The 15,230-nt window shown below is 39.6% G+C and overlaps 1 protein-coding gene across 1 annotated transcript in view; it reads right to left on the minus strand.

The window, feature by feature from the left end:
• Positions 1-10,500: 10,500 nt before the first annotated feature.
• Positions 10,501-15,230, minus strand: part of TRPC5 (transient receptor potential cation channel subfamily C member 5) — a 270,975-nt gene continuing 266,245 nt past the window's right edge. Inside the window, exons 8-11 of the mRNA XM_041741576.1 lie at positions 15,015-15,218; positions 14,744-14,785; positions 13,613-13,702; positions 10,501-11,254 (exon numbers count right to left, since the gene is read on the minus strand). Of these exons, the coding sequence (XP_041597510.1) occupies positions 10,562-11,254; positions 13,613-13,702; positions 14,744-14,785; positions 15,015-15,218 (1,029 nt within the window). The 3' untranslated portion in view covers positions 10,501-10,561. The remainder of the gene's footprint in view (positions 11,255-13,612; positions 13,703-14,743; positions 14,786-15,014; positions 15,219-15,230) is intronic.

The following is a 15,230-nucleotide window of genomic DNA, read 5'->3' on the forward strand; positions in this document are numbered from 1 at the left end:
TTTTATTACTGTTGGAGTTTATTGCATATGCCAGTTGCAGATCTTTTCCAGCTATGTTACTGCCTATTTAGTTGTTCTTCCTAACTAATGTGTAGATGTTATTTACCCAATCATACTTTAAATAATTAGACCAGGACTTGCAAGTGAGTTATTTGGCTGAAAGTTAAACTGTTCTGATGTGCTAACCAGTTCTCTGGTGGCCTAAAATTAATGTTAGTAGAATAAAAACAATAAAGTTTCAGAGTCTGAATGAACTAGGGGCAAGGTAATTGCTAAGAAATCTATTACTACAAAATTTTTTTGGAGAGTGCACATGCAAGCGTGGTGGAGAGGGGCAAAGGCAGAGGGAGAGGAAGAATCTTAAGCAGGCTCCATGCCCAGCATGGAGCCCATGCAGGGCTTGGTCTCACAACCCTGAGATCATGAACTGAGCGGAAATCAAGTTGGATGCTTCAACTGACTGAGCCACCTAGGTGCCTTATTAAAAAAACAAAAACTTACAGCATCATTTTCCTGATATTTCAGGAAATACTGCCCAAATGTACTTAGATTATACTAAGTTTATTTTTTTAAAGATTTTATTTATTCATGAGACACACACAGAGAGGCGGAGACACAGGCAGAGGGAGAAGCAGGCTCCCTGCAGGGAGCCCGATGCGGGACTCGATCCCAGGATCCTGGGATCACGACCTGAGCCAAAGGCAGACACTCAACCATTGAGCCACCCTGGTGTTCTAGATTATACTACTTTAATAACAACCAGCTTAACTTCAGTTTATGTGTCTTCTTTCTGGCCTACAGATTCAAACTGTTCTACACAACATGTATCATACTTTGGTTACTCAATAAAGAATAAGAAATTTTCAGGATAAGGCCTGTAAAGTATCTCATTTTGTAAGGTCGAGCTTTATAACTGTCTTGGTCCCTTCGTGTCATTATCTCATAGTTCTTTAGGAATGCTGCTTTCAGTTTTTAAATATTTGATAGTCACAGCTCTAATGGTAAATATAAGGATGATATCAATAATGTTTATTCTCAATCATCTTTTTCAAAATATATGGGACTTCAGAGATCTCAAGTGTCTGCTGGTTAAATTCTAGTGTAAAATCCATTGTTTTCTAATGTTTATTAATAATCAGTGGATATTAATGATAGAAAATGGAGAAACAAAACACCTTGATTCTGAGCAGCCAGACATTTCGGGGGGAAGAAGGTCAATGCTTTATTTTTCTTGATACTGAAGCTAAAAATACACAGAATCATTTCATTGTACAATATTTTTAATACACTTAAAGATGACACTAACTTTGCACTTCTTATAGAAAGTATTCAAATAAAGTTCCTCAAGGTGGTTTTAGCTTTTAAAATTGTAGTCGGCAAAGCCAAAATGCCATTTACACAAACACATAAGGAATTTTCCTTTTCATTATTAAGCCCAAGAGATCTAATTTTAACCTTAAGCTTGCTGCAAATGTTTTCTGTATGGCGATGTGTGATTGGGGCTGTCAACTAGGGTTAAGAATGTAAATTCAACACCACCTGTGTTTTTTACTGTCAAATGTGACTTCCAAACTACATAATTCTGTGAAAGGTTTAAATATTGGTATCTTCTTGAATACTACCACTGGTGTGCATTCTTGTATTATAAGAAACAAAGACAAAATGTTTTCACTTAAGAAGGATGTATTTGTTTATACTTAACTGAAATATCCTTGAGAAAGTCTTTCCCTTTATAATTGAACTAAGAAAACACATGGGTTTATTTTTACTATGTTAAAGGAGTAATTTGAACAGGTAAAATTTTTAAAGCTAATCATTTATAAAATTTGATTCCCTTTAACATTAAGAAAGCCAGAGACTAATGTGTTAACCCTTTGGGTTTAGAGGTTTCCTCATGAGTTCACATGACATTCATTTTAGTGTCATTGGTTCTAATGATCCTGTTATATACTTGAGAATTCTTCTCGTGTCCAAGTATACTAAGTACATTTACTACTGTGCTTATTGGACTACAGGCTACATTGCTTTGGTTATTTAAACTGATCACTTAATATGTGTCCTAAAAAAAGTCCTGCAGGGCATGACCACAAAGTGATGAAACCTTAAGTCATTTAATTAGACCTTACACAGGAAAAAGATGTGACTTTGAAATGACTTGAACATTCAACTGGCTGCCGCCATCCTACCTCTAGATCCACCTCCTAGTTAGTTCTACCAGAGCTCCTCCTGGGTCCAACCCCCACCACCCTCCATTTTTCTACAAAGGCTGGGGCTTTTCTTTACTGACCCTTCTTCCTGCTAACAGCTTCGTTGTCAGAATCCCTGCATCATAAAGTGTCATTTCTTATGGCTCATACAAGGTTTGGGAAGCCAATTCTGGGTTTAGTTCTATTAAACTATTGGATCTTGGGATGTGCTCTACTATTTAAACTCAAATGTTTCAAGGGTTGAGTGATTATGGTTGTTCCCAAATCAGTGGAGGTTCTATATCTACATACGGTGTTCTTTAATGTTTCCTCCTTGGGAGGCTTTTTATGCCCTTATTTCAGTAATGCTGCCACTCACTGTTCCAAGCATGTTTAAAACTAGATTTCAAGACAAGATTCCATCAAAATCCTAGAGAACACAGGCAACACCCTTTTTGAACTCGGCCACAGTAACTTCTTGCAAGATACATCCATGAAAGCAAGAGAAACAAACAGAAGCAAAAATGAACTATTGTGACTTCATCATCAAGGTAAGAAGCTTTTGCACAGCAAAAGAAACAGTCAACAAAACTAAAAGACAACCTACAGAATGGGAGAAGATATTTGCAAATGACGTATCTGATAAAGGACTACTATCCAAGATCTATAAAGAACTTATTAAACTCAACAGCAAAGAAAGAATCCAATCATGAAATGGGCAAAAGACATGAACAGAAATCTCACAGAGGAAGACATAGACATAGCCAACAAGCACATGAGAAAATGCTCCGCATCACTGGCCATCAGGGAAATACAAATCAAAACCGCAATGAGATACCACCTCACACCAGTGAGAATGGGGAAAATTAACAAGACAGGAAACAACAAATGTTGGAGAGGATGTGGAGAAAGGGGAAACCTCTTGCACTGTTGGTGGGAATGTGAACTGGTGCAGCCACTCTGGAAAACTGTGTGGAGGTTCCTCAAAGAGTTAAATAGATGTGCCCTACGACCCAGCAATTGCACTGCTGGGGATTTACCCCAAAGATACAGATGCAGTGAAACGCCGGGACACCTGCACCCCGATGTTTATAGCAGCAATGTCCGCAATAACCAAACTGTGGAAGGAGCCTCGGTGTCCATCGGAAGATGCATGGATAAAGAAGATGTGGTCTATGTATACAATGGAGTATTACTCAGCCTTTAGAAGCGACAAATACCCACCATTTGCTTCATTGTGGATGGAACTGGAGGGTATTATGCTGAGTGAAATAAGTCAGTCGGAGAAGGACAAACATTATATGGTCTCATTCATTTGGGGAATATAAAAAATAGTGACAGGGAATAAAGGGGAAAGGAGAAAAATGAGTGGGAAATATCAGAAAGGGAGACAGAACATGAGAGACTCCTAACTCTGGGAAATGAGCAAGGGGTGGTAGAAAGGGAGATGGGTGGGGGGTGGGGATGACTGGGTGACAGGCACTGAGGGGGGCACTTGATGGGATGAGCACTGGGTGTTATTCTATATGTTGGCAAATTGAACAATAAAAAATAAATAATAAAAATAAAACTAGATTTCAGACTGCAAAGAGGAATGAGGACTCTGGGGGTGGCGGAAATTTTTGTACCTTAATGGTGATGGTGGTTCCAGGGATATATACAACTGCGAAAACTCACTGAATTCTACATTTTAAAGGTATGCACATAATTGTACACCAATCATTCCTCGATAAAGTTGATAAAAAATTAACTGGTTTCCAAAGAGTAGTTTCAGGTCACTTTACAATCACATAAGAAACTATCTCATTTTATACTTGTGCCTATTAAAGTGCCTATTATGTATTAGCACTTGAACCAGACAAAATAGAACTCAGCTTGATTACCTACCTTTTTACCCAGTATGGATCTAAAATTACTTTTGACTGTTTCTAAACATTTTATCTTATAGGATCATGATTTTCTACCACTTGAGGATATTCAGAGGTTGTATTATGGATTTGAAAGTCCTCCCCAAAGCAGAAGTCCACAATGATTTGAGTAATGGCAGCCTTAGAATATGGATGCAGCTTAAAGGTGATTACTTTGAAGAACAGCATTCATTTGGGCACATATATTCCAGCATGCTTATGAAAATATCAATCTCATTATTTTGTAATCTCACTTGATATGTTTATTCCAAATTTATGAGGCTAAAAGATGACACCAGGTATAGAATCTAGCTTTCTTCTATACTACCCTCCAATTTTACCTTTTATTTCTCTTTGATGTAGAGTTTTGACAAATTCATTTTATTTCTTAGATAAAATTTGGAGAGATCAATCCCAGTAGCTGGTCAAACACGTATACTTATAAAAGCCAATCAATTATATTGCGCAATTTAAAATATAACCTTACTATGAGTCTTTGTTGAACCTAGTAACACAGTGATCACAAAGTGAGAACTTGCTATAATTTGAGATTCAAACTAAATTTGACCCGACCTTTGAAAAATGATTTACAGTTTTTTCAGAGCTTGTTTTCACATACTATTGCTCTTCTGGAATTTTTTGAGTGAGAAGAGGGTGATGTTGATGTTTTAATTCAGGAACTACACTTTTTATTGGGGTACTCCATCTCAATTTGGTCACCTAAAGAGTTCAGCAATTTGACGGTTTAGCCCTAGGTTTTAACCACTGGTCAGTACTCATTCTTTAGAAGCTTTTCCATCTGTCTCTTAGTATACCACCAGCATCTAAGTACCTCAAGCACTCCCTGCAAAAGTTGAAAGCCTCTTGTTTGTCTTGTCTTCCAAGGGTCAGTTTTAAGGGTTGTATAAGACCAGAGAACTGTCAAAAGGGTTTCTAAGTTGGAAGGCAGTTGGTGGCATTGAGTATTTTGGGAATATGTTGAACTTTGTGGAAAAGGGCATGAAATGGCCAAGGCCGGCTTAGCTGTACTTGCAAATGGTTGGCCACCTTAGGCTAAAATAAAAGGCACACTGCCACCTACTCATTCAAGTGCTGAGGATGTTGCCTTGGTATGTGTGTGTGCATGTGTTGAGGTGTACCTCCTGGGATGTTAGGTTCCCTGAAACCTGTTCATTGGTGAAGTCAGAGGGCAAAATAGGCTGCAAATTGGTGAAAATGACCTTAACATTGCAGGCCATTCTTACATACTTTAGTCTTTTTTGGTTCTATCAAGCCATTTGGAGAGTCGTACAAAAGGCTTTTCTTTTTGAGCGTGAACAATTAGGGTAGTGTAGATATGTGTTACATTAATGGATTTATGAAGGTTGATTACGATGGTTGAAAGTGGCAGACTCTTCCTGTTACTACAAAAATTGCCTTTCATTTGTGTAGTAACAGGAAGTTCCTACAGAGCTTCACTACTTTTCACATCAGATAAGAAAGCTAGCTATTGGCATACGAGCATTCCACTTAGTTTTATATTTAGACATAATTCTTATGTGTATGTCTCTCAAGTACCACAAGCACTGATGGTAGATCTTTACAAAATGAAAGACCACAACTGAAATCCAATAAACTAACAAATAAAAGATGTAAGTCCACTCTAGAGTAGGAGTAAAATATGGAGCTTAAAAATGCTAGAGCACCCTGGCCTGCTGCCTGTATCACCCCAAGCAATTGCCTCTTTTGTTTCTTACCGAACATCTCATTCTCTAAAAGTAAAGTTCAAAACCACCTATAGGTAACTTTTTCTCTGGACTACCATGCAGCCTTTAGGTGGAAATCCTAGGCCACATATCAGCATATAAATGAATAGTACTACCTCAAGTATGCAATAAATCTCAAGTATGCAGACTTAATTTAAATCACCAAAAACACATATTTTAATTTTTACAAGTAGGTTTTTCCTTCTGACCTAAATGCTTTATCTTTTTATGAAACCGGAAACCCAAAATTCTGAGAGCTTTCAATATTAACAATTGTGCTACAGCAGATACTGTCACAGCAATTTATTTTAGAAATTCCTCACCATATCTCAGGAAGTTTCTTTCCATTAAAGTTATTCCTGTTCCCCCTCCCTTCAGAATGATTAAATAATTACCAAAAAAGATGAAGGACCAAGGCCAGAATGATCAAATGCTATTAAGTTTCATCGTGTGCATTTGCCTGCGTGTATAACACAGATAAGGTTCTCAGTTCTAAAAAAAAGGAAAAAAAAAGAAAAAAAAGGTTCTCAGTTCTACATACATCCCCGTAAAAGCAACGCAAGTCAAAACCCTCATCTGTTGGATACAAAGTGATGGAAAAAGTCACCGGAAAGCCAGTAAAAATAGCATTTCTCTGTACTAAAGTAATGCTCACATTGAATTGTGGTACTCGGTTCCCAATGGCTAGTTCTTCACCAGCAAAGTGGATATTTGGAACAACTATCTAGATAAAGCAAGCCAGAGAAACAATCTAAAATGCCTGTAGCTTTGAGGCAAAGTCACAGGGGTAAGAGGAAGCTGACAAGTGGGTATGAAGAAGTTATTTAGATGATCTGAAAAATTACATCAATTTATGTTGGTTATATCTATACAATCTGTTAGCTCTGTTTTGAAAACTCTATTACCAGAATAATGTGGTCAGTTTTTCTTACGTACTTTTAAAACAGGAAAGACTGTCTCCCTAACTTCAAGTACTTTTTACCTGATAGTTTAATAAATCAAGGTCTGGGCCACTTAAACTGTTAGTCAAAATACCACTGGAGTCTTACAAGGCAAAAGGAACATCGAATGGTCATTGATATATTCTGGCTAAGGTAGTGGCTCATATTTTTCACTGAAATTTAATGAAATTTACAGGAGAGCTTTTGCACTGCCATAACTATAAAATTCTTAAAAAGTATTTAAGTCATTCAAAAGGTAGAGGCCCTAGGTTTTTTAAAGTTCTTTACTCAAATTGCAGGCAGATGTTTAGATGTTTTGGGCTTAGCTGAAATAGCCTAAATTAGGTCAGAGTAGAATGAAAAATGACTATGGGAGGCAGAAAGAAATCTGTAAATTCTGATGTAAGTGGACAGAAATATAACTTGGAGCATTTATACCCCTATACCATTTGGCATCTTCCAAAAATGATGACCTTGAATTTGAAGTCTTTCCTCTGTCTTTGTACTCCACTGGCCTTAAAGTTGGAAGTGGAAGAGATAACTTCAACAGTGGTCATTTTCCAATATAAATCAGACATTTTCTTTATAAGGTCTATACCTTTACTAATTATCTGGGGCACTCTGATGGATTTATGGTGGAATCAAACAAATGAATACAAGTATCTAGAAGTGACAAGCCAACTGTAATGGAGGTGAACCGTGGTATAGATATTTGGACAACTAGTAAATGATTTTTACACCATGTATTATTATATTTGACTTTGGAGTTCATTTTTCACTTTACTTTTAAATATGTCAGTCTGAAATTTGGGGGCAAATGAACAAAAATATATGTGTATCGGCCATTCCATTTTCACATTTCCTATATATACCATATAATATGCTTAATAATAAATGTTTTGCTACTATGATTTAGAAGATTTAGGTTTATTGACTGGCTCTTTGACCTTGAGCCAGTCATTATTCGTCTCTGCACCTTTTTTGTTGTTGTTTGTAAAATAAGAGGTTGGAATAGAGGTTGAGATACAGTGGATTGTCTCTGAGATACTCTCTTAGGTCCAATTTTCTGTTTCTAAATTCACTCTCACATTGGCTTTTACTTTCTCTGGGATCAGATGACATTTAAGCACTGTACTTGAAATACCTTTCTTGATAGTAGCTGGTCCAGAGGTCCAAAGGTGAACACAAATTTCTTTTCCTTCCTACTTCCTATGTTAGAGTTCCTACTTTTCTGAGTTAGAGTAAATAAAAATGTTGATGTCATCAATATGGAAGTAATGGCAATAGTTGTTCGGCTTTAACAGCTCGCTGGCCTCAGTCCCTGTCAGACCCTGGCCTCAAGGTAGCTAGTGAAGTTGTAAGCCCAAGTCATAAGCATAGTAGCCCTGAGACTATCTGAAAAGGAATGTACTGCTTATGAAATATGACATTGGTTTCTTTTAGTAGTTGAGATTGGCTACTATAATTTATACACATTCTCTCCTCAGAACGTAACTGAGAGAAGACTATTTTGGAGCATGGCTCTATGGCTACCATTGTTTTCTGACAAACTGATGCAGTAACTGCCAGAACAATTATACCTAGGTTATCACAAGTACATGTATTTGTGAGAAATAGGGCCATATATTGGGTTTTGGTGCCATCAGTATGAATTAGGAATGTAGCCCGGGTGCCATTTATTATTGAATGTAGACTTGACAATTGGAAAAGTTGAATCTGTAAAATTAGAAACCTTCCTTCTGGAAAATAACCTGATATTGATGTCATTAAGGTCATTTATGATAGTTCCGCTGAGGGAAGTGGGAGAGAAATTGGAGTTGAGTAAATAATCACTTCAGATATGATTAAAGAATTACTTGGGGACAATCTGTTATCAAATGGGTCTTGTTGCAGCTTGTTCTCGGGATAACTTTTCCTTGGATCTGAGCTTTATTCAACATTTAGGGTTCCCCCCTCCCCACCAGTTTGTCTCTTCATGTGGAATTTTTTTTCATGTGGAATATTTTGACCATCAGTCACCAAAGCTAGGGCTAGAAATGGGAATCAATTCAAATAACCCAGAAACTACAATGTCAGAAGCTATTTTGGAGGCATATATGCATTGTTTGAAAATGCTTCATTTTACTTACTTGTAACAGAAAGTAGACACATGAATTTAGGTGGATTTCTATTACTGTTGATATTTACAGAACAACACCTAACTTTCTTATTTTTCTGAGCCTACGCACTGTTAATTTAACTCTCTAGGACCCAGACCTAGGGCTGTTTGGGTCATATGTTAGAGTGTGAATTGGGGACAGCCCTGTACTAATGTTGGTTAAAAGAAAGAAAGAAAGAAAAAAAAAAAGCAACCAGAAAACCTAAAACCAAAAAAAACCACAAAAACCAAACCAAAACAAAACAAAAAAAAACCCCACCCTAGGTCAGTAGGTTATCTGCTCAGTGGCTATTGGGTCAGTTACAGATTTCATTTTTTAACCTGCATGTTTGGATTTTGATGAGGTACTATTAAGCTTTGGAGAGTCATTTGTATGTATAAATGCAGCTTTCTTTGATGACAGTAGAATTTGGATCACGCTTATAGTTCCATGAATTCACTAGGGTTATGTTATATTTCTAATGTAAGTTGACACATGCAATTCCACTGCTCGCAATGAGTATTAAAACTGCAACTGGAATCAGGTTATCTAGACCTAAAATTGTTTTTTTCATTAGAATGTGATTAAAATGAAGATGCACTTTCCAGATTTCGACAGTGCAGCAAGATGTTATTTTTCTGATTAAAAAAATGTTTTCAAACCCAGGCTTTCACCTTAGAAATGCTTTTGATAGCAATGACTAAAACTATCAACAGTCGATGGGACCCTATACATGTACCAGCTAATTATTTTTCTTGCCAATGTATGAGATATAGCAACTACTGGTTAGAGTGCAGCAGAAGTTTTTAAAAACAGCACACATCCTAAATACTAATCTCAATACTATCACATTTGAAAAGGTAGTGGGTCAACTGAAACACACAAACACAGAAAAGGAATTCACTAACTTCTTAGGTGGGACACATAACTACGTGGTAAATATTCACTGGCACACTTTGGGAAACTAACAGATCTTTCAGAAACAAAACACTCAACAACCTCCACGGTAAGGAGAAGTTGTGTTTAAGAACAAAAACAAGAAGGCCAGTTCTACCTAGAAACCACAAGCTGACAATTCTTTGGAGTCTGTTCAGTCTCCCTTTGATGCTGTTCATTGAACTGGAATGGGCAGCATGGAGCACTGAAGGGCAACAGAGATGGCTTGTCTCATCTGATAGCTGGTGGGGACTGCCGAGCACCTCCCTCAGCCCCTGGGGAAATGGCGTGAGATCCTGAGGAAGGTCAGGGATCTGTGCGACAGCAATGGTAGCAAAGTGGCACCTGGAGCTTCAAAGAAGCAAGGGTAAGAAAAGCAAAGCCAAAGGGTAAAGCACCCGACTGCACCTCTGCTGATTCGGGGTAAGCACCCCTTGCAGTTGGTTGTGAAACGGACTTCATGTTAAGAGGCATAAAAAGGCAAATAATAGCAATAACACTAAGAATCACACTGACAAGAACAAAAAAAAAAAAAGGAAAATGTGGCTATAAAAGAAAATAGAGGAGTTTCACTCTCCTTTCTGGGGAGGGGGTTGGGCAATGAGGGAATCAGATTCTATGTCACCTCTGAGAGCAGGGAAATTACAAATTTTCTCTTGAGTTCCAGAGCGGGGGGCAGGGCAGGGGGAGGGGAGGGGACGGCTTGACTTAGAGTCGAGTTGTTACTTGTTCTTCCTGTCCATCACCCCATTTGTGCATGAGCAGGTCGCAGGCCTCTCCCCAAGTTTCGAACACATCCTCTGAGGAGTCTAAAAGTTTGGAATTTGAGGAGCAGATGCTGGATGCACAGTGAAGAGAGCTGGAACAGGATAGAGGGCATTCACTGCTCGGAGCAGCACCCCGGGCTTCACCTAATTCTACCTCACTGAGGTTCATTTCACTCTGAGAACAGGCCCCTGCTTTCCCTTTCTCCATCTGAGAATATCTGATGTCTTGCCACATGTAGTGCTGTTGAGCAATGCCATCCGAAATGGTGTACATTGGCTCTGAACTTGGTTCGGACATATGACCATTGAACTTGGAAAACAGAAGACCGAGTTTCTTGAGAGAAGGACCCACGAAGGAGCGTTTGCTCGATGACTCAGATTTTGACTTCCCTTGGGTGCCACTGGCTCTTGGCACAGTTCTGATGAGAGGTGGCCCGTGGCAGGCCTTTTTTTTGCAGCCTAAGTTGAAAGAGACACTCTTGGATTTGGCCCGTGCCCCACCACTGCCATCATTGGTATCGTCCCTCTGAGAGAGTTCGGTGCTGCTCGTGGAAAAGCTTCTCCTTGAGTGTTTCCTATTTCCTAAGAGGTCAAGTACTTCATATCGAAAGCTGGAGATGTCCTGCTTTAATTCCTAGGGCAGGAGAGAAGACACCTTACGTTAAGAAGCTTGGTCTTGAGTTCAAAATAGGCTTGCTCATTGGGTGTCCTTTGGAAGGCTCCCAGTTTTGCCTAGTGCAAATTACAAAGTACACAGACTACCAGGAAAATCTTGCATTATTCCAGCACAGGAAAAGCAGATTAAGAATTCTGTGGGCAGGGCTGGCCATTGGAAAAACTGTATAATTGGTAAAGTTGATTTCAGTTGGCCCTTATCACGAGGACACTAACGGACTTGTCCCTGTGAGAGTGCTAACTAGCAATTAAGGAACTAGCTCTCCTAGGCATATCTGCATATAGAAAAACTAGGGAAGAGGAAAACCGCTTTTAGGACCCTAAGGAATAAAAGTAGGGAAGTGGAACGTGTCAGGTTAGAGACTCCTCTTTGAAGACTGGGGCAGGCGTAGGGGGTGGGGGTGGGGCTCCTGGCCACTCAAGTCCCCAGGAAATGTCTTCTATCTCTAACTGGCTGCCTAGAGGCTAGAATCCTCCTTTAAAAGACAACTTTTAAAAGCTTAAGTTGGGTCATATTGCTCCCCTGCTTTTAAAACTCTTGAGTAACTTGTCACTGACCTTGGGTAAAAGTAGAAATGCTATTCCAAGGGGACGCCCGGGTGGCTCAGCTGTTTGGCACCTGCCTTTGGCCCAGGGTGTGATCCTGGAGACCCAGGAATGAGTCCCATGTCAGGCTCCCTGCATGGACCCTGCTTCTCCCTCTGCCTGTGTCTCTGCCTCTCTCTCTGTATCTCTCATGAATAAATAAAATCTTAAACAAAAAAAGAAATGCTATTCCAAGGACTACAAGGTTTTTCAAGGCCTTGTGTCAGCTCTTCCTACTCTATTTCCGGGCTCTCTACTGTCCACCTGCCTGGACATATTATCTCTTGCCTTGGGCCCTTTGCCTGTGCTGTTCTCTCTGTCTAGAACATTCTTCTCCACAACTCTCCTTTATCTGGCTCCTCCTTTAAGCCTCAGCTTAAATGCGGCTTCTTCTGAGAAGCTGCCCCAACTCTCCAAATCCCAGTCGAGTGTCCCTCCTCTCTGTCTCCACATCACTGTGTGTTTATCCTGTCAGAATACTCAGTCCTTCTATTGTTACCATCTGTGTGTCACTCTGAAGAGTGGGGGCTGGTGATATCTTGATACCCCAGGATCTGTTGGAATGCTTGGAACATAGCAAGCCCTCAATAGATGAGTTCTATCTATGGATTAGTATAATAGGCCTTCTAAGAAGATTTATTTATTAGAGAGAGAGAAAGAAAGGGAGAGAGAGTCTGGTGGGGGAGGGGCAGAGGGAAAGAGATAGAGAAACCCAAGCAGACTCTGTGCTGAATGCAGAGCCTTGACATGGGGATCGATCCCACAACCCCGAGATCACCACCTGAGCTGAAACCAAGAGTCAGACTCAACCAACTGTGCCACTCAGGCACCCCGGATAATGCCCTTTTTTTTGTTCCTTAGAAAGTATACATGTGTTCTAAGATAGGGTTTCTTAATCACTTGACATGTTGAGCTGGATCATCTTGGTTGTGGGAGGCTGTCCTGTGCTTTGTAAGATGTTTAGTAGCAATCTTGGTCTCCACCCACTAGGTGCCACTAGCATACACATCCAGTGTGACAACCAAAAATGTCCCCAGACATTGCCAGATGCGCCCTAGGGAACAAAATTGCCCCTGATTGAGAACCATTGTTTTAGGCTAATGCTAGTATTATGAGAATTTTGATGTTTCGTGGTAGAGTTTATTAAATCTTAGATTTAATATTGGATTAGTTGGTCTTCATCTCTGAAGTAAAGAAAGTCTTTACATTTGCAGGCATATTCCTTTTGCTCTGTTGCCCCTTACTGCACATCCTTGCCACAACACTTAAAGCCCTCAATTCTCACACTGGGAGACACCCACAATATTAAAAGGATGCATAAGGCAAACTTCTTTTATTCTTAAAGCTGATTGTAGTGATAGACATTGATGAAATCTCTCTATTGACTGGATAACAGACCATTTTTTTTTTTGAGAGAAAGAACAAGAGAGTATGTGAGTGGGAGTGAGGGAGGCAGAGGGAGAGGGACAAGAAGACTGTGCTAAGAGCCTGACTCAGAACTCGATCTCATGACTCTGAGATCAGGGGCTGAGCTGAAATCAAGAGTTGGATGCTTAACCATCTGAGCTACCCAGGCACCCCAATGACAGATCATTCTAAGAGAACATAAAAACCTTAGGCGTTTTTGCTGTATTATAGGCAGTTGAAATGATCACCAGAAACCTCCAATGCTGTGAAGATTAAATAACGCTTAGGAAATGTGAAATGAGAAACCACTTCATGATTTGATTACCTTAAAATTTTCTTCTGTTAGTCCCTCATTTGTTTTGGAATTTCTTATCATAGCAGCCACATATCTTTTGACTAAATTCCTGATAACTTCCTGGAAATTAAAAAAAAAAAAAAACAGAGGCATTAAGTTTTCTTCTCAGGCTCTCAGTAAAATAAGAAACATACCCAAGAAATAGAACATGCTCAGACTGCCTTTGCAATAGGAAATCCTCCTAGGATCCAGTCATTTTCTGCAAAATCCATCGGTTACAGTCATTTTCTGCAAAAATCCATTGGCTAAACGAAGAATTACTATGTGTCTAAATGTGGTGGCAGAGTGGGCCATGCAAGATCAAATTCACCCAAAAAAGGAACATTTCTGCCCACACAGAAGGGAAACACAGATTCACATTTATAGAATAATGAGAGTGGAATAATCCTTGGATGGTCATGTCCAATACCCTTCCTTTCAGACTGGATTAAACTTTAACATTCCTAGTAAGATGAGAATTATTCTTTGCTCTTGTAGAATTGATAAAATCATTCTTTGGTGTCACAAAGTTTGCCGATTTCAATGTTTACTAATCGCATAATCCAGACAATTTTCTTAAGGTCAATGTACACTTCTCCTTTATAGGGATGTAAAGTAGTCTTTTTTAAAAAGACTTTATTTGAGAGAGAGAGAGTGAGGGGAGGGGCAGAGAGAGAGAGGGAGAGAGAGAATCCCAAGCAAGCTTATCCTGAGTGCAGAATGCAGCACGGGGCTCGATCCCACAACCCTGAAATCATGACCTAAGCCAAAATCAAGAGTCGGAAGCCCAACCAACTGAGCCACCCAGGCACCCTGGGATGGTCTCTTTTTTACTTAGCTTCCTGGGAATGGCACGCACGTGGTCACTCTGCTTTGTATTAGTAATGACAATGATGATAGATAACACTTAATGACCCAGAACACATGCACACACATGCACATGCACACACAATCATTTATACATGCTCACCACTTGATTGTCTCAACAACCCCGTGAGTTGTGTTTTATCACCCCCATTTCACAGATGAAGAAACTGAGGCTCAGTGAGGTTAAATGACTTGTCCAAGGTCACACCAACTGACCAAGAACTGTTTTTGTTTAGTCTCTGGGTCGAGCTTTACCTGATAATGTTGATTCTGTATCAGGCTGTCAGCGTGGCGTTCCTGTAATTAAAAAAGGACAGAAAGCTCCCATCAGTGGTCTCCCAGCAACTCATCCACTGGAATATATTTCTAAATATTAGGACTAGAGAATAACACAGGAGCTAAACTCCTGTGATTGGAGTGATTTTATGCTGTTTAATGTAGGGACTGTCTGGAAGGGTGGGGTAGGGGTAGGGGAGATAGAAAACAGTTTTGTTTTAAAAAGAAATGTAATTTTAAAAAGCCTTACTGTGAAGCTTCTCAAGTTGTGCCTTCTCCGTCTACCATCAGGATCTCTTTTGGGGCAGAAGGTATTGTTGAACCAGTTACCAAGGTATAGAAATGACTTGGGACTGGGGATGATGTTGAAAGGAGGTGGCAAGGTGCCGCCTTCATCAAAGTAACTCATCCAGAGCTTCGTCCTTGCAAACTTCCACTCAATATCGGCATGATCCTGTGAAAGAGA

Source organism: Vulpes lagopus, chromosome X (genome assembly GCF_018345385.1).
Source record: "Vulpes lagopus strain Blue_001 chromosome X, ASM1834538v1, whole genome shotgun sequence".
NCBI lineage: Eukaryota > Metazoa > Chordata > Mammalia > Carnivora > Canidae > Vulpes > Vulpes lagopus.